At 35.3% G+C, this 20687-nt stretch overlaps 1 protein-coding gene across 1 annotated transcript in view; it reads right to left on the minus strand.

Moving 5' to 3' along the window:
* The window catches only part of LOC136032661 (uncharacterized), a 62185-nt gene that overhangs the window by 10358 nt on the left and 31140 nt on the right, over window positions 1–20687 (minus strand). Inside the window, exons 4-6 of the mRNA XM_065712948.1 lie at window positions 12309–12446; window positions 8519–8788; window positions 3864–4070 (exon numbers count right to left, since the gene is read on the minus strand). Coding sequence (XP_065569020.1) covers window positions 3864–4070; window positions 8519–8788; window positions 12309–12446 — 615 coding nt within the window. The remainder of the gene's footprint in view (window positions 1–3863; window positions 4071–8518; window positions 8789–12308; window positions 12447–20687) is intronic.

The raw sequence follows: 20687 nt of genomic DNA on the forward strand, positions 1-20687 counted from the left end.
TAATTTAAGGAATCCAATTTAGTTTTTAGTGTGTTTGGTACTTTAATTACTCTGAAAGGTTAGTTTTTCTTTTATATATTTTTTTAAGCATTGAAGATAGTTTGGCAGAGTTCCTTTCCGAAATATTTGTTGTTATTTTTCTATTTTCCATTCACTGGCTGAAATTCTCCACGCTGTTGTTTTACCCTTTTTTTCAATTTTTTCTTGTTTTTTTTTTTTTTTTTTTTTTCATTCATAGCCTGTGGAAGTTGAATTTTAAGTGCTTTGATTTTGATTAGTTTAGTCTTAACTAAGTTAGTGACTTTTGATAATTAATATTTCGTCATGTTAGACCAGTGGTTCTCAACCTTTTTTTTTACCCATGGACCCCTTTTCTCTTCTTTTTATCTTGGTGGGCCCCTTCATAGCTATTGGACATAGGAACAATTTTCTATTCTTCGCTAAAATAAATTTTAAGGTTTTAATTATCAAAGAAATAGCATACAATTACGCTTTATTTTTAAATGAAAACTAGTTTAATACAAATAAAATATTCTACTATAATAATAATAATTATTGTTATTATTATTATTATTGTGATAATAACTACAATATTACATTGTTTCTTTCATGGGCAAGCAACTCAAAATCATGGAGAGTAGAGCTCCTCAGGTAGTTTAATTCACTCCAACATTATTTTTATAAACTGAATACAAAAAGGAGTTGAAATTAAGTGTGTGATTAAAAAAAGAAGGAAAAGGCATGTTTATTCAATGAGATCCCTGTGGTTGATGCTTCTCGACGAGTTTTTTTTATATTTGGTTCTATCAATGGTAATGATAGTCGAAGATCGTCCCTTTTCACAATGTCAAGTCTATTGCGAGCTTTTGATAACATTTGAGAAACACGACTAAATCCCGCTTCAACAAGATAAGGTAGGAAAAGCAATAACGTAGAACTGCGCTTTATCCCAGAGCAAAGGGTACTATATAGCAAGGTCGGTTGTTTTCCATATATTGTACTTTTCATCTTTGAATTTTGCACGCGTTATTTCATCACTCTGTAATTCGATGAGGGGCTCTTGCAAAGACAATTCTATTTCGGCAACATTAACTTCGAAAGGAATTGAAGCCTAAATCGGTATATCCATCCCGAGTAGGTCGCTAAACCGAGTTTGCATATCTTCATGTATATTTTCCAAATATTCACCATATAATGCAATATCTTCATCTTGCAAATCGCTGCTAACACAGGCCTAACAAGGAAACTGTTCAAATGCACGACGCCTGATATTATTCTTATATAGCTGTAGTTTCCTTAGAAAAGTAGCAATAGCACTTTTACTAGATATCAGATCAGAATCGTTTCCTTGGAGCTGTTTATTAAGTGTAATAAGTTTTTCAAATATATCTGATAAGTAAAACACATCATTTTTATTTGCAAGCAGTTTCGCTCCAAGTTGTGTGTCAGCAAGAAAGGAAACAATAGAATCCCAAAGTGCAATGAAACGTTTAAGACAATTCCCCTTTGATAGACATCTCTCCTCTGTTGTAATACAAGCCACTCAAACCCTTCTCCATTTTGCTTACAGAATTCACGAAAAAGGCGGTCTCGGAGAGAATTTGATTTAATATGGTTTACTACTTTTATTACAACAGAAAGGGCATCATGCAGACGTGCACTCATTTTCTTTGTAACTAAGTGTTGACGGTGTATCACACAGTGAATACAATATACTTCTAGGACTGTTTTTTTAAATGTGCAATAAAACCTTTGTATCTGCCTGTCATAGATGGTGCACCATCAGTAGCCCAAGCAATTATATTTTTAGGTGGGATATTGTTTTCCTTGAAATAAGTAGCAACTTCATTAAAAACTGTTTCACCTTTTGTGTCTGTCGTAAGTCTTCTAGCAAAAAGCACTTCCTCTTTGGGCCCTTCATTGTTAAATCTAACATATGCTAATAAAAGGGCCTCACTATCTCTTCAAGTTGATTCAACAAGTTGAAGGGCAAACTGTTTCACTTGCAAATGAGCTATCAACTGTTTTTCTACAACCTCTACCATTTCATCAATGCGTCGTGACACAGAAGAGTTGTTTAAAGGGATGGAATTAGTAATTTCAATAGCATTTTGTTTCATAACTGACGAAATTATAGCAGAAACTGCGGGTAGAATTACTGTTTCACCAATATTATGGGGTTTTCTGGCCTTTACAATTATTTCGCTTATTTCATATGATGCCAGGAAACTATCATTTCCTAAGATATGTTGAAAGATTATGATCTTTGCTCTTGTCACTGACCAGGGGGTAATAGATAAGTCGTTGCAGATCTATGGTTAGGTACTGGGCATTGGGAAGGAAATATCTAACTTGAAAATAAAGATCAAAGCTCACCGCCTACTTCATGAGAGAAGTTAAAAGATTTTCACCTTCGCTTGTTCTTGCCACAGACTGATGGGTGAATATATAAGTCAAAAGAAAGTAAAAAAAAAAAATAACGAAAGAATCATTAATATATATATTTCAAAATAATGTAAATTACAGTAGAAATTGAATTTTTTTAAAATAAAGAGCGTTCTGAGTTGGTTTTCTTCATGGACCCCAAAATATCATTGTGGACCCCCAATTTGTTGTGTTTTACCTGTGGACCCTCAGGAATATTACATGGACCCTTAGGGGTCCATGTGGACCCCGGTTGAGAACCACTGTGTTAGACTATCCTTGGAACGGTCAATGAACAACCATGAGTAAAAAGAGGTATGCAATGTCCAATTGTTATAATCGAATGGGGTGGGAGCCAAAGGGCCCTGATCTGACACCTCTAAACCACACAGAGATTGAAATTCTTTTGATGGGTCCAAAGCGAACGTTAGTGAAAGATTTACTTAATTTTTTTTAGTATTTCTAAATAGCGATTTTAGCCTCGTATTTGTAATCAACAATCTCATAAATCCTTAAATATTCCTTCAGGTGAAGCAATTTGTATGCCAGAGTTAAGAGGAGATAAAAAGGGTATGACTACAAGGGCCTCATTTTAGACCTTTCAAACATGCAGATCAAGACCTTTTATGACTCATATTTCATCAAGGTGTAATGCGTCCACATTTTTCGACAGAAACATATTTACGCAGCTCCTCTTATGTGCAGGCTATTTTCATGTGATTTGGGGCATTGGACCCGGATCCACACTAATCTCATCATCCGCAAAGGAACCATTTTGGATATTTCGACCATTTTGATGAAAATACTAATCTTCATATTTTAATCAGATGCCATGAGAGGTCCGGAGGGAGGGCATTATGGGCATTTATGGGGTGTCAGATGGTCTCCCGATCGGTATTGGTTCTTAAAATGGGCACTAAAACTATTAATATATGAGAAAATCAGCCCTCCCACAGGTTTTTACGGTCATCCGTTCTATAGGAATGCTGCTTGGTAATAATCAGATTTACTACACTCTAACATCAGTTTATATCAACTGTAAAGTGCTGCTTAGTTAGTTTATTCATTGTTCGAATGATACGAAGCATTTTCCCTTTTCTTCTTATAGTGTCGTTATCTTTTGACTGCCTACATCTCCAATCTAAAAAATGAAGATAATAAAACAGAAAGTGTCATACGACGCAAAATGTTAGGAACGATCAGGGAAATTACTATACGGTCAATAGGCTATACTACCTATGATATCCATGAAGCAACACGAATTTGAATCCCCTTCCCCCAGAAAAAAGGTAAAAGTTTGTACAAATTGTGCAGTTTTAACTATGCAATGCCCACCAAAGACATACTCAATATCTAAGCCACCTCCCCCCCCCCAATGGATCTACAGAAAAAAGGTATTCATAATAGGAAAGTTGTAGAAAAAGAAGCCAAAAAAGTACCTGTGCAGAGGCAACTTGTTCACCGTTTCTACCAGTGATTCGAAGTCGTACTGTAGGTGCAGGCACTACTGCTGTTTCTTCTTTCAGTGCAGGTATCCTTCCACTAATGGCTAGTTCTAGGTTGCTTGATACTGTGTAATTCTTTAGAGTGTAAGAACACCGCAAGGAGAGTCCAACATCTTGGGTAGTTACAATTTGGTCGTGATTCTTAAAAAAATGAGGTAAAGCTGAGCTGGGTAAAAACAAATTTACTTAGGTAAATTGACTTTTATTATTATTTTTTTCTTTGGTGGATTTTGGGTACGATATTGCTTAAATCCTGTAAAGAACATGTGACATGGGATCAAAGTACTCCACGACCAAAGAATTGATCTTTTAAACGACACTCTAGACTTTACAAGGTTTAAGAGCGTGGTAGGCCGACACTTGTTTGTGGTAAAATTTGCAGTTTTGTAGTTTGAGACGATTACTGATTTTAATTTTTTCTCGTTTTAGACTGACTTTTATTCATTCATAGTAATTTGTATTCGTTTTATATGACTTATTGCATGAATTTAATTTTTGTCCGTTGTAGGTTTTACAACGGCTATTGACTTTTCTTTGATAAACTTTTTTCAAATTAGTCAAAAACATGTCTAACAGGAAAAGTAGCTTCAGAACATTTTTCTTACCACAAGCACTAAATTACTGCATCAATTTTTCATATTTTGAAGAATTTTTTGAGTATTGGAGGACTCCTCTGGGCTTAGGCAAGTGGTGGTGGTCAAAATGAGAAAAAGTGAATTTTCTCCCCTATTTTTTCTTTGTCAGTTGCCAGAGGGGATCGTGAAACAAGCTCAGTTTGGATTCCTCATTTTTCTACACGATATCTCCTAGATAGCTTATATGCTCTAGAAGAAGAAGATTATTTTGAAGCTATAAATCTAAGATATAAAAATCAAAATTAGATTTTTGATCAATTTTGAATTTCAATTTCAATTTGAATTTCGAGGACGAAGTGGTAAGTAAAAATAACACAAAATTATTTAATTGGATTTCTTTTTTTAAGAAGAGACTCTTTATTTGGTATTTATTTTTGTTTTAACCCCTATGTAACGGGCCATGGAGCCTTGTAGGGTTAGAGAGTTATTGTTGTCCATTTATTTTGATGTTAATAAACTGAACTGAACTGAACTGCTCTTAGAACAAGAATATTTTGAAGCTATAAATCTAAGATATAAAATCAAAATTTTATAGTTAGGGTATCCGAAATTACAGTAAAAAAGATAAGAAGGTCGTAAAAAATCATTTAATGGTATTCCTGTAGGCAATATTAGTGAATTGCATCAAAGAACAATTTTAACTACCGTTCATTCCACACTGAATTGCTGCTATCCTGCAGTGTCCAATGCTGCTGCTACTATTTAGTTACAATCGTCAGCAATTATTTCAAAGGCTGCTGTTGTGCGGACAAATTACCAGAAAAAATTGCCGGTTGATTTTTTTTAACCCAATGAGTTACAGAACAAAGCACCTAAATTTACCTAAATTAGTAACTAAATTAAAATGATAGATATTGCTTATATGAGAACTGATTAAACAGTATTTTCCTTTAAGAGGTCTATTGGTGATGTCTATTTACCAAAATGAACCTGCAAAGGTGTGGCAACAAGCCAACTTAAAGGGATTGCCAGATGTGTAAGTATACCACCATGTCATGGTGTATATATAGATTATATTCTACAAGTTTCGCTGTACTACTTTATAATCATGTGCAAGTTTTGGAAGTGACAAAGTGACTGTCTAATTTGCAGCCATTTGAACATAGTAAACCATTTGTTGTTTTTTTTTATTCTTTTTTTGTCTTTTCATACCGGCTTGGCTTTCAATTAATATCCACGGCAAGCGGAAAGCTGCCAGAAGAATACTTGCGAACTTGCAAACATTACTGAGACTTGGAAATCAATCCAGGTTGTGAATGAAGTGGAAAGTGTTACTAGCTTGTTGTTATTAGCGACCCATTATTACCCCATGGCTCAAAAACAAACTATGATATTTAAAACAACAATATTTTCGGAAACCTCAGTCGATTTTTTCGGTAATTTTCGCTAGAAAGTCTTATAAACCAGCTTCGCTTTCCATTGAATATTAGCGATCGATATTTTTTTGGGCCGTTGAGACACATTTTGTAACGCATACCCCCTTTACATGTAATTGAATAATAAAACAAGCTTTTTTTCAACTGAAAGTAAGGAGCAACATTTAAACTTAAAACGAACAGAAATTATTCCATAAATAAGGGGGGTTCACCTCCTCCTCAATACCTCGCTTTTTACGCTAAAGTTCGAATTTTGTTCCAATTCTTTAAGAATGACCCCTGAATCACAATGGCCGTTTAATTAGAATGAATAGCTCTTTTGAAAGTACTAAAAAAAAACTTTAGCGTAAAGAGCGAGATATTGACGATCACCCTCATATACGTTATAATTTCTGATCGTTTTAAGTTTTAATGTTACTCCTTACTTTCAGTTGAAAAAACTTGCTTTTTTTTATTTAATTTCTGATCATTTTCTAAGTAATGCTGGGAAATCTGGCACCCCCTTCATGGAAAACTTTCTTCCCCCGTGAAAAATTCCTCCATGAAAAGATCCTCTCACGTGACCCTCTCCACCCGATCCCCCCAACAGAAAAAAATGTCCTCCCCGAAAACGTCTGTATACTCCCCAATAAAAAATACTATATGTAAACAACAGGCAAAGTTCATAACCTACAGCCCTTCCCCCGGGGACTGTGGGGGATTAAGTCGTCCTCAAAGACATAGTTATTAGATTTTTCGACTATCTCAAAATTTGGATCCGGTGACTTCGGGAAAGAAATGCGCGTTCGAGGGGGCACTATAACTTTTAATTTCCGTTCGAATGAGCCCTCTCGCAACATTCTAGATCCACTGGGTTGATACAATCAACCCTGGAAAAAAAGCGAAAAAAAAACGAATAAACACGCGTCCGTGATCTTTATTCTGGCAAAAATACAAAATTCCACATTTTTGCAGATAGGAGACTGAAACCTCTACACTAGGGTCCTCTGATACGCTGGATCTGATGGTATGATTAGTGGGTGTTCGCACCTTTTTTCGAAAATAAGACAAATTTTCTCAGGCTTGTAATTTTGGCTTTGATAAAGCTTATATATTTAAAATCAGCATAAAAATCCGATTCTTTTGATGCATCTATTGGTATCAAAATTCCGTTATTTAGAGTTTCGGTTTCTATTGAGCCGGGTCGCTGCTTATTTGAAGTTCGTTACCATGAACTGTTTGACAATGGTTTATATGGACACAACGCAAATATTTTTTTTTCAAATTTGCGACACCGGTTTTAGATCATTTTTAATTTTATGTGTACAATAGATGTTCCCTACACTCTTATTTCTTTTTGTGAGTGTGTGTTCCTAAAATAAAAATAGGAGCTGAGAAAACTAGGATCTTCTGTTTAAAATGTTCGCTATGTTCATAGTTTGGACATAGAGGGTGGGAGGAAAGGGGGGCAAACCGGGAACCTGGGTTCTTTGCAAGGTCCAAAATGCCATGTTTTGGTTATTTTCTAAACCTTCGTATTTTAAAATGTTAACATATTCAGTTGGAAGAGCGATTAAAATTATCTTAGTGGGTTATAATATTATCTTTTCAACACCAATGGCTTTCTTTGAGGGATCTTGAACATAAGGGAGAGAGACAAAGGGGAAATTTGAATAGAAACTTCGGTTCCAGAAGGCTAAAATTATGTGAAAATAAAATTAGGGGAATGTTGTTTTATTCGGTTATTTTTGTTCAGGGTTTGGTAATTTTTTTGCCTTTTAAGATGACTGTATTATTTATGATATTTCTTCTTTCTCTTCCCCTCGCAGCTCTTTTTATTCTAGAGCATGAAGTTTGACTAAAAATACTGTTTAAAGTAAAGTTTGAAAAACCTCCAAACGTACCCCTAAGAAACTAAGATAAAAAGACAAAAACGGTGGAAGGAGTTAATTAGATGCTTGTATATTGATATGTATGGGAATAAACCTGTAAGGGGCAAGAGCGCTTTTCTCTTCGTGGTGGGTACTGGTAAGATAAGAGAAGAATTTAATTGTAGATATTAGTCCCGGTGTTTGGTGTTAGATCAGATAGGTCAGGTTTGAACCTTGTTTTGTTTTTATTTCATTTATATTCATTATTCTTCAATCTATATTATTTACAATTAGTTTTCTTCTATTGTCCTTAGCCTTAAAGGCATATTTATGCTGTTGAACTTTTGTACCGTTCGTCTAAAACTGAACTGAACCATGGGTATCAATTGGAAGGGACATAAAGCTCCCCTAGGTTTTTGCTCACCCTAATATCCCCCCGCCCTTGCCAAACTTTTAAAATACAATTTTCTGGTATTTTCATTGAAAATACCATTTTGTATTTCCATTTTGAAAAAAATAAACATGCTATCCCCCTTTCCCCCTTTATTTTCGTATATTGAATTAAGCTAAATCTTTTTCAATGTTCAGGACACCTTTTTATGTACAGGAGATATACTCGTTTGACAGTTCTTCTTTTCTATGATTGGTCATAGACTCATCATTTTTCAAGGTTTTTCTTCTTTAGCTTTCAACGAGCAGAATGTAAAATAAGAAGTAAGAACACTTACTTGGATCACAACTTCCGATACAAATTTCCCTGGCTCTTCCTGACTGACGGAACAGGAAGAATCTTGGTAGCCCAATTGGAGTTCAAACTCAAGAGACCTTGTTACATCATTAACACACGAATTCGGATTTAGACGTGCATAAATCTTGCCATTAAAATTTCGACTTGCTTTAACTTTAACAATCATTTCACTGGCACGACAATCAATTGTTACATTGAAACACGACGTTATTTCGTATGTTGAAGACGAAGGGACATCAAGGTATGGTTCCTGAAAATGAATGGACCCTTAAGTATGTATAATCGGTAAATAAATCAATCAAACATGAACTGCGAAACTTATAGCGAAACTTCCAGTAGATTTAGAAGGAGGGAGAGAAGGACTTCCTCCCAAATCTCTCTTCAGTCCGAGAAATATTTCTGGACCAAGTTTATAATGCTGCAGGGTGAAATCTTTCTTCTTATTGTAAAACTATTTTAAGTCTAAGATAAAGGTTTATATTCACATACTTAGCTACAAAGAAGGAGGAAGGGTAGGGGCATTCCCTATAAAAAAAATATTTGTTCGAAGAGCTCGTCTTAAAAAATATGAAAAAGATTGCACTACAATTCTTTAAGGATATTTCAACTCCCAATCCCCCCCTCGATAAATACTTTAAGGGATGCAATTCTTAAGAGATGATAGAAGCATTTTTAAAGGAATAATAAACCTGTATCAAAAACATGACTGGAGGTGGGGGGTGGGTGAGGTTGCAGCCCTGTCACTTTTGAGAGAGTACTGAATCAAGAGCAATAACAAACTACAGCTCCCCCTTGCAACCTTTGTCAATATAAAAAAAAAACTGTAAAAAAAAGTTTAAGCAGCAATATATGAATCAATAAAGATCGCTATTCATGCTGAGTCTAAATATGCAAAAGATATTAATTTAAAATCTGTTTATTAAAAGCTCTTAGCATATGGTAATTTACCTAATTTTAGAAAGGTTTCTTATAAAACACTAGAAAGGGGCCGAATCTTGGTGTTATGCAATGAAATTAAGTTCTTATAAGCTACTAGTCGGAGAAAAAAGAAATTTCTTGTTTTTTCAGAGAAGGTTGGTCACACGTTTGGGCTTTTTCCCTAAGGGTAATCGTACCGAACCAGCAGCGGTAAATTGTCGGTAGAAAGCTCACTCGAACGAAAATTTAAAGATGTAGTACCTTTTGAAGTAGCAAAAGAAATCAGAATACTGCAAAGTACGGAATTCCGAACATTTTGTCGTACAAAAGAGCAACTTTGATCCATGACGGGATAAATACTATCGACTAAAATTTCTAAGAGCTACTGAAAGCTTTTTGCCCTCCTTTTCCCTAGATTTTTCAAAATATATTCTTCAGGGATTTCACTGAAAGAAAGCCTCTTTCAGTAAAAAAAAATTTGCTGCACCCTAAGTTTTGAAAAGTACATGTCGTCGTCCCCTCCCCTATTTTGTGTGAATTAACACCCATGCTACCCATTTCCGAACTTGAAATCTGTTACCATAATATTATTATTATTATTATTTTTTTTTGTAAGTGCATTTTCTGTCAAAAAAGTTTGTAGAGCTTTAGATTTACTTTTAAATGAGCATATAGTCCAATTGTCAATTGAAATATACCCAAAGTAAGCGCAAGCTTTTAAGAACTGTGCAAACATTGAAAACATGAGCATAACCTTCTAAGAAGGGCAAGAACCCAGAATTTAACACCTATGACTTCTTAGACAAGTCTAATATAACAATAAGCATTTGATCCTCTATTTATACATGTTTTAATGAGGTTGAAGTGAGGTTGACCGTGTTTTTTATGCTTTTTTTTGCAGGGATAATTTTGTCTAGCTTTACTCAAACTCAGTTACTCAAAAGCTAAAAGTAACCGACAGAATTGATGATCTGATTATTAAAGAAAAACTCAACACGCTCCGTTCGAAAAAGTGGCAAATACATTGACAGCCGAATTTCTACTTTCACGTTTTTAACCGCTTCTTTGTGACACACGGTACGGTCGCACTGCCTACAAAAGGAGACACCCCGCACTGAGTACTCGAAAAAAAAAATCTTCGTAAGATGCTACAACTCTATTTGGCCAAAGTAGTTTTATACCAAAACCAAGTGGTTTTATGATAGTTCACACAAGTCCATATAAGCATTTTAAGAGCATAGCAATAGCCTAAAAAAGAAGGGGTTGTATTTCCCTAGAACAAGGGGGCCAAGGAACTAAAACTTCGCACATAAAGTTCGTTAAACCTGCCCTAAATCTAAAAATTGAACGCTTTATTTTCCAGAGTTATTCATTTCTCAAATTATTAAATTTTCCAGTGTCATATATCAAATTCAAAATGCTAATGACTGCAGTTCATAGACCTTAAACAGTAGTGAGTTCTTTCATTGTGATTTTTGGCCAAAGATTTATGCAGGTTTACAAGTAGACTCCAAAAATATAGGGGCTATATCTTTCTGCCTCAAAAGATCAAGGAGCTGAAGTTCAGCTGGTAACGGTAACTAGAAATACCATATGTAGCAGTCACACTTTGATATTCTAACTCTTTTAATTTCAGAGATAATTAGTGTTTACCTCTACCACTTGTAATACCTCAAAATTTCTGACGCACAAATTTTACGAAAGCCCCTTCGATGCAACATCCCATCGCAAAAAAAAACGAACAAACAAAAACGGATGTTCATCCGTACTACTTCAGGCAAAATACTGCTTCGGATGATTTTTTTGGCTTTTTAATACTAGCAATTAAGATTTTTTAACTATAAAAATTAATTTGTATCAGTTATTATTCAGGTTCAATACAGAATGTTGTAACCTATTGCAATAAGCTATATTGAACGCAGGGATAGTAACTCTAGGATTTTCGCTCCTTCGTAAAAAAATATGCCGATTTCATTTCAAGTATAACTTTTCAAGTTCCATACATGAATCAGTAGTTATCGGTAGCATATACAGAAAAAAGCGTTAAGACATGAGTACCTGCAGGAGGGGGAAGTTGACAAAGAAAAAACCTGAAAAAGCGCAGACACGAGCTAGTATATCAAGCTGAAAATGTTGCTCCGCTAGACTGAACATGACAATCTTTATGAAAAGAAACCTTATTCTCAGACCTCCCCCAGAAAAATTTTATGCAGGAATCGATGTGTTTGGTGAGTCCAGAGCCTCCTCATCCTTAAAATTAATATTTTAGAATTATCTTTAGAGATTCGCTGAGGGGGCCACTTACACCATAATCAAAAATTATAACCTGTAAGTGAATTTTCTCGTACCCTCCTCCCCGCCTCACAGAACGAGAACTATATGTGGGAAAATATTTGTTCTTGTAATCAAGAACCTATCCATCACTATATCCTTAAGAATACTATCATATGCATAAAATGATATAACCTTTCATGCCTGTGCACACTGAAGATTCTCCTCCCTTAGCCGCAATATTTGGTCCGAGGACTCCTTTTATCAACAATATGAAAGATTGTGGCTTAAATAGTGCCTATTTTGTATTTTCTCCCCTACCCCTCCAAGGAAACTGCACTACTCTCCAACTCTATACCACTTCATGAGGAATTGTAAATATGTGAACCCAAGTCTGACCCCCCCCCCATATTGTATCCGTGCTTAGCCTCTTCATTTCTCTATAATTAATCGCATAGCAATTTATTATTCATGCAGTGATTCTGAAGTATAATATAGTATGAAAATCATGTAATCATTAGATATTCATAGAATAGCTAGTAATAATAGGGCGTAATACATAACAGTAAACAGGATCCTACCTTAATATGACTGAGGGTATTCATGGAATGATGACTGATTCGGCATACTTTTTCCGCAATGTCACCGTAATCAAAACTGTGGCACCGGAAATTCCCGTCAAGACAAAGCTTCTTGCAGTCTTCGAAGCTTTCGATATCCTGCAAATAAGAGGTGCAAATGAACACTGGTCATTTATAGATATGAAAATTAAATATAAGAAAACAAGTATTTTCTACTGAAAGTAAGGAGCGAGATTAAAACTTAAAATGAACAGAAATCATTCCGTATATGAAATGGGTTGTCCCCTCCTCAACGCCTCGCTATTTACGCTAAAGTTTTTTGTTGCTTTAAAAATTAGAGCTGTGAGAAAGAGTCAAACTTTAACGTAAAGAGCGAGGAATGTTTGCACGCTGATTTTTGTTCGTGAAACGTATTGCATTTTCATTTTTATTTTCGTGAAACTTGTACATTGATCTTTCTCTTCAAGAAACTGATATTGTTCGTGGAGCTTGTTGCATGGCGATTTTTCTTTGTTCGTGAAACTCATTGCATGTTGATTTTTTCTTCCGGAAACTTGTGCATTGATTTTTCTCCTCGTGAAACTGGTTTTGTTCATTTAATTTCTCGTGTGCTGGTTTTTGTTCGTGAAACTTGTTGTATGTTAATTTTTTTCTTCGTGGAACTCGTACATTGATTTTTATCCCCATGAAACTGATTTTGTTCATGGAACTTGTTGCATGCTGATTTTTGTTCATGAGTAAATATAAAAACAAGTTTTTTTTTATACTGATAGTAAGGAGCGACATTAAAACTTAAAAAGAACAGAAATTACTCCGTATATGAAAGGGGCTGTTCCCTCCTCAAAGCCCCGCTCTTTACGCTAATTTTTTTTTACTGTTTTAAAAAGTAGAGTTGAGAGAAAGAGTCAAACTTTAGCGTAAAGAGCGGGACGTTGAGGAGGGAACAGCCCCTTTCATATACGGAGTAATTTCTGTTCGTTTTAAGTTTTAATATCGCTCCTTACTTTCAGTTTAAAAAAAATTGTTTTTTTCAAATGTTTAATTTCTGAACGTTATTGAATTAATGCATATTTTGATTTTGGCTCTCCGCAGATGAGCACTAAGAGTACTGAACTTCGGTACTCTAATAAAAGTATGATAAAGTACTTTAAGAAAATTTTCTAACAGGTAAATTTGCTGAGACAATAAGAAAACTTACTATTTATAAGCCATAAACATTTCACCATAAAACTATACGCATTTTCAATATAATAAAAAATTAGAAATGCAAAGCGAATTTTAAAAATACAATGCAGTAGACGGGTCAGCTGAATCTCCCCTAATGAGTGACAACAAAATTTCTATATTATGTTGAAATAAACCCTACAATCAAACAATTCGTGGCAACGAACTGTAGTAAGGAGTATATACCAATATACTACCAATATACCATAGCTATATAGCAATAGCTACATCAAAAGAATCGCATTTTAATGCTGATTTTAAACAGATAAGTTTCATCAAGTTTAGGCTTACCCATCAAAAGTTACGAGCCTGAGAAAATTTGCCTTATTTTTGAAAATAGGGGGAAACACTCCATTAAAAGTCATAGACTCTTAATGAAAATCACACCATCAAATTCAGCGTATCAGAGAGCTCTACAGTAGAAGTTTCAAGGTCTTATCTACAAGAATGTGGAATTTTGTGGAACCTTGGGAGGGGCTGAAAATTATAAACTTTGATAAGTGTTTACACATAGTAATGGTTATTGGGAAGTGTACAGACGCTTTCAGGGGGATTTTCTGGTGGGGGGTTTGAGGGGAGATGGTTATGTGGGGGGACTTTCCATGGAGGAATTTGTCAGGGGGGAAGAAAATTTCCATGAAGGTGGCGCAGGACTTTTTAGCATTTTCTTTTTAACAATGAAAAAATAAATATGAAAAAGTTTTTTCAACTGAAATTAAGGAGCAGCATTAAAACTTAAAACGAAGAGAAGCTATTACGCATATGAGAGGTTCACCTCCTCCTAATACCTCGCTCTTTACGCTAATGTGATTTTATTAATTTCAACTATTTATTCTACGGCCTTTGTGATTCAGGGGTCATTCTTAAGGAATTGGGACAAAATTTAAGTCTTAGTGTAAAGAGCGAGGTATTGACGAGGGGGTGAACCTCCTCATATTCGTAATAAAAAAATACGAATATAGAAGTTCGTTACGTAAGCTAATTCGTAAGTTACGTATATTTTTACTAATAAAAACGTTCGTAAAAAATTAAAATGTCTTGTTGCCTTTTTAAATAACCAAAGAATTGGAGGGTAACTAGGCCTCCTCCCTCGGTTCTTTTTCTCAAAATCGTCCGATCAAAATGAGAAGGCCATTTAGCCAAAAAATTAAATTAATAGGCAAATTTCGTTTTAATTATTCATGTGTGGAGAGCCAAAATCAAAACATGCATTAATTCAAAAACGTTCAGAAATTAAATAAAAAAAACAAGTTTTTTTTTTAACTGAAAGTAAGGAGCAATATTAAAACTCAAAACGAACAGAAATTACTCCGTATATGAAAGGGGGTGTTCCCTCCTCAACACTCCGCTCTTTACGCTGAAGTTTTTTACTGTTTTAAAAAGTAGAGTTGAGAGAAAGAGTCAAACTTTAGCTTAAAGAGCGGGGAGTTGAGGAGGGACCACCCCCTTTCATATACGGAGTAATTTCTGTTCTTTTTAAGTTTTAATGTCGCTCCTTACTTTCAGTTTAAAAAAACTTGTTTTTTTTTATTTAATCATAAAAAGGGTAAAGAATGCGGCATTGGACTTTACAGTCCCTACCGGCGGTGTTAATCTCCGTTTCTTGGCCCTTCAGCCAGGAAGTGTAATGGGGGGTTGGGGGACAACCACCCTGTGCTTTCGTACACCCTTCCTGTTTACCATCCCCAGATAACCCCAGATACCCATTTAGAGCCTGGTCGACTCTGGCTGAGCTTACAGAGTCACGCCACTGACCCCAAACCAAATAACTGGGTAGCCTACACTGTGATTCGAACCCTCACCCTCTCGGACAAAGGATTCTAAATCCCGCGCACCAATCCACTCGGCTAGGACCATAAAACATACAAAACCCTTGTACAGGGACAAAAGGCTTGAATAACCTTGAACTTATGATCTAGTGATTCAGATATACCGTATTTTGTTGAAACAAGATAAACCAGTTTTATTTCTGGTTTGTTTACTACGGAGAAAAAACTATGAACACCGCTAGCTTCATTTTTCCAAATCACCCACACAATTCGAAGTTGTGAAACAAACCATTCTTCTTTTTCTTCCTCTTTTCATAGTTAGCAGAACTAAAAGAACTGGACAATCAAAGAATTTTAATTTGTGAAAAGAAACCCGCTAGTTTTAACGTCATGGTAAATGCTAGGTCTAGGTTCTCCATTGTTAGGTTTGTTACAGTTAATTTATAAATTTAAAACGGTACATAATATTAATTAATTGAAACAGTAAGCAATATTTTAGCTGTAGGGGATGGTAATACTACCCTAGATTAGGAGGGAAAATACTCTATTTAGTATATTCGTTAAAAAAGAATCACAAAGAAAATTAATATCCCCCACATACTTTAAACATGCACTTTTTGCATTTTCATTAAAAAAGTCCCTACCCCATCCCTAAATTTAAATGAATTATTCTTTTATTTTTAAATAGGAAGTCAAATAATTTATCAACTACAACTGAATGGTCACTGTGATATTTAAATTTATGAATTGAGACATCCAGAGTTAACAAGAGGGATATGCAAGGTGACATAGAAACAGCAAGGGTCTAGCCCCCTCCCCCATCTAGAAAATGCATGATTAAGTAGAAATGCTCCGAGAGCATCTAGGATACTTTTTGATCGATTCAAAGGAAAGGCACACCTTATCAAGGCCATATCCAGTGGGGTGGAGGGATAGGAGGGTTTCACCATATGTGTAGGTATAGTCCAGTACAAATATTCTAACTTAATTGTGGAATTTTTAAATGCTATTTGAGATAGATATGTACATGATACTAGTGCTAAAATCATACTTTGATTTTCCTTAACATTTAACAAAATTGCGAGCATTGAGACCATTGTGTCCTTAAATTTTTTGCTGCCTTTCAGCTATCAAATAAAAAAAAAATTAGTTCTTTTAACAGAAAGTAAGGAGCGACATTAAAACTTAAAACGAACAGAAATTGCTTCGTATATGAAAGGGGCTGCTTCCACATCAACTTCCCGCTCTTTACGCTAAAGTTTGACTCTTTCTCTTAACTTTTCTTTTTAAGACAGTAAAAGACTCTTTTACTGAAAGACAATTTACTTTTCAAACAGTTCGTGGTAACGGACTGTAGTAAGGAGCGACCCGGCTCAATAGTAACCAAAACTCTAAAAAATGGAATTTTGATACCAATAGCTACATCAAAAGAATCGCATTTTAATGCTGATTCTAAATATATAAGTTTCATCAAATTTAGTCTCACCCATCAAAAGTTACGAGCCTGAGAAAATTTGCGTTATTTTAGAAAATATGGGGAAACACCCCCTAAAAGTCATAGAATCTTAGCGTATCACCATCAGATTCAGCGTATCAGAGAACCCTACTGTAGAAGTTTCAAGCTCCTATCTACAAAAATGTGGAATTTTGTATTTTTTGCCAGAAGGCAGATCACGGATGCATGTTTATTTGTTTGTTTGTTTGTTTGTTTCTTTTCCCAGAGGTGATCTTATCGACCCAGTTGTCCTAGAATGTCGCGAGAGGACTCATTCTAACGGAAATGAAAAGTTCTAGTGCCCTTTTTAAGTGACAAAAAATTTGGAGGGCACCTAGCCCCCCTCCCACGCTAATTATTTTCCCAAAGTCAACGGATCAAAATTCTGAGATAGCCATTTTATTCAGCGTAGTCGAAAAACCTTATAACTATGTCTTTGGGAACGACTTACTCCCCCACAGTCCCCGTGGGAGGGGCTACAAGTTACAAACTTTGACCAGTGCTTACATATAGTAATGGTTATTGGGAAGTGTACAGGCGTTTTCAGGAAGATTTTTTGGTTGGGGGGAGGGGTCGAGAAGAGGGGGATATGCTGGGGGAACTTTCCATCGAGGAATTTGTCATGAAGGAAGAAGATTTCCATGAAGGGAGCGCAGGATTTACTAGCATTATTTAAAAAAAAAACAATGAAAAAATAAATATGAAAAAGGTTTTTTTCAGCTGATAGTAAGGAGCAGCATTAAAACTTAAAACGAACTGAAATTATTACCCATATGAGGGGCTCACCTCCTCCTAATACCTCGCTCTTTACGCCAAAGTATTTTTAGTAATGTCAACTATTTATCTACGGCTTTTGTGATTCGCGGGTCATTCTTAATGAACTGGGACAAAATTAAGATTTAGTGTAAAGAGAGAGGTACTGACGAGGAGGCGAACCCTCTCATATACGTAATAAAAACATGAGAATAAAAAGTTCTTTACGTAAGCTAATTTATAAGTTACGTATATCTTTTACTAATAAAAAGATTCGTAAAAAATTAAAAGTTCTAGTTGCCTTTTTAATTAACCAAAAAATTGGAGGGCAACTAGGCTTCCTCCCCCGCCCTTTTTTCTCAAAATCATTCGCTCAAAATTATGAGAAAGCCATTTAGCCAAAAAAAAAAAAAAAAAAAAAAAATATGCAAATTTCGTTTTAATTATTCTTCTGCGGAGAGCCAAAATCAAAACATGCATTGATTCAAAAACGTTCAGAAATTAAATTATAAAAAGAATTTTTTTCAACTGAAAGTAAGGAGCGACATTAAAAATTAAAACGAACATAAATTACTTCGTATATGAAAGGGGCTGCTTCCTCATCAATGCCCCGCTCTTTACGCTAAAGTTTGACTCTTTCTCTCAACTCTTCTTTAAAACAGTAAAAAAATGTTAGCGTAAACAGCGGGGCGTTGATGAGGAAGCAGCCCCTTTCATATACGAAGTAATTTCTGCTTCCTCATCAACGCCCCTCTCTTTACGCTAAAGTTTGACTCTTTCTCTCAATTCTTCTTTTTAAAACAGTAAAAAACTTTAGCGTAAAGAGCGGGGCGTTGATGAGGAAGCAGCCTCTTTCATATACGAAGTAATTTCTGGTCGTTTTAAGTTTTAATGTCGCTCCTTACTTTCAGTTAAAAAAACTTGTTTTTTTTATTTAATTTCTGAACGTTTTTGAATCAATGCATGTTTTGATTTTGGCTCTCCGCAGAGGAATAATTAAAACAAAATTTGCATTTTTTTTTTTGGCTAAATGGCTTTCTCATAATTTTGACCGAATGATTTTGAGAAAAAAAGAGCGGGGGAGGAAGCCTAGTTGCCCTCCGATTTTTTGGTTAATTAAAAAGGCAAATAGAATTTTTAATTTTTTACGAATATTTTTATTAGTAAAAGATTTACGTAACTTATAAATTAGCTTACGTAAAGAACTTTTGTATTCTCATATTTTTATTACACATATGAGGGGGTTCGCCCCCTTGTCAGATCCTCGCTCTTTACACTAAAGCTTAAATTTTGTCCCGATTCATTAAGAATGACCCCAGAATCACAAAAGCCGTAGAATAAATAGTTGAAATTACTAAAAATACTTTAGCGTAAAGAGCGAGGTATTAGGAGGAGGTGAGCCCCTCAAATGGGTAATAATTTCTGTTTGTTTTAAGTTTTAATGCTGCTCCTTACTTCCAGCTGATAGAACTTTTTCATATTTATTTTTTCATTGTTTTTTTTTTTAAAATAATGCTAGTAAATCCTGCGCTCCCTTCATGGAGATTTTCTTCCCCCATGACAAATTATCGATGGAAAGTTCCCCCAGCATATCTCCCTCTTCTCAACCCCTCCCCCAACCAAAAAAATCCTCCTGAAAACGCCTGTACACTTCCCAATAACCATTACTATATGTAAGCACTGGTCAAAGTTTGTAACTTGTTGCCCCTCCCACGGGGACTGTGGGGGAGTAAGTCGTCCCCAAAGACATAGTTATAAGGTTTTTCGACTACGCTGAATAAAATGGCTATCTCAGAATTTTGATCCGTTGACTTTGGTAAAATAATTAGCGTGGGAGGGGGCCTAGGTGCCCTCCAATTTTTTTGGTCACTTAAAAAGGGCAATAGAACTTTTCATTTCCGTTAGAATGAGCCCTCTTGCAACGTTCTAGGACAACTGGGTCGATACGATCACTCCTGGGAAAAAAAAACAACAAAAAAACAAATAAACACGCATCCGTGATCTGCCTTCTGGCAAAAAATGCAAAATTCCACATTTTGTAGATAGGAGCTTGAAACTTCTACAGTAGAGTTCTCTGATACACTGAATCTGATGGAGTGATTTTCGTCAAGATTCTATGAATTCTAGGGGGCGTTTCCCCCTATTTTCTAAAATAACGCAAATTTTCTCAGACTCGTAACTTTTGATGGGTAAGACTAAACTTGATGAAACTTATATATTTAAAATCAGCATTAAAATGCGATTCTTTCGATGTAGGTATTGGTATCAAAATTCCATTTTTTAGAGTTTTGGTTACTATTGAGCCGGGTCGCTCCTTACTACAGTTCGTTACCACGAACTGTTTGATAAAAGTAAAACACGCATCCGTGATCTGCCTTCTGGCAAAAAAAAATAATAATCAAAATTCCACATTTTTGTAGATAGGAGCTTGAAACTTCTACAATAGGGTTCTCTGATATGCTGAATCTGATGGTGTGATTTTCTTCAAGATTCTATGACTTTTAGAGATTGTTTCCCACTATTTTTTAAAATAAGGCAAATTTTCTTTGGCTCGTAACTTTTAAAATATTTAAAAGCAGCATTAAAATACGATTCTTTTGATGTATCTATTGGTACCAAATTCCATTTTTTAGAGTTTTGGTTACTATCTAGCCGGGTCGCTCCTTACTACAGTTCGTTACCACAAACTGTTTGATAGATCTATCCATGGGCACTCAAGGGAGGAGTGCCTCAACTATTTAGCATTAGTAAACTAAAATTTAGGCCCGAAGAAGACCAAAGCAGAAATGAGTGAAACTTCTGAGATACAAATTTAGATTATCCCTAAGCATTTATTCAAGCTATACAAAATCACCGGGTATTAGAGGTCAGTGCAGAATATGTGAGTCGCGGAGAGGGGAAGGTGTATTGAACATACATTGCATACATATTCAATGATACTTTGATTGTCAGGATTGCTGCTGATACTACCACTGAAAACAGCTTAGTACACTGTTTTAACAATTGCCTCAAAAGTGTGAAACTACCCTTTTAAGCATGAGAGTAGCGATAATATGTCTACATAGGGGTAATTTATAATTTCTATATTCAGTTGGCTGATTGCTTTTCAAAAAATGTTGTGAGGACCCTTGTCCCCCC

This window comes from Artemia franciscana, chromosome 11, assembly GCF_032884065.1.
Source record: "Artemia franciscana chromosome 11, ASM3288406v1, whole genome shotgun sequence".
In the NCBI taxonomy this organism is placed as follows: Eukaryota; Metazoa; Arthropoda; class Branchiopoda; order Anostraca; family Artemiidae; genus Artemia; species Artemia franciscana.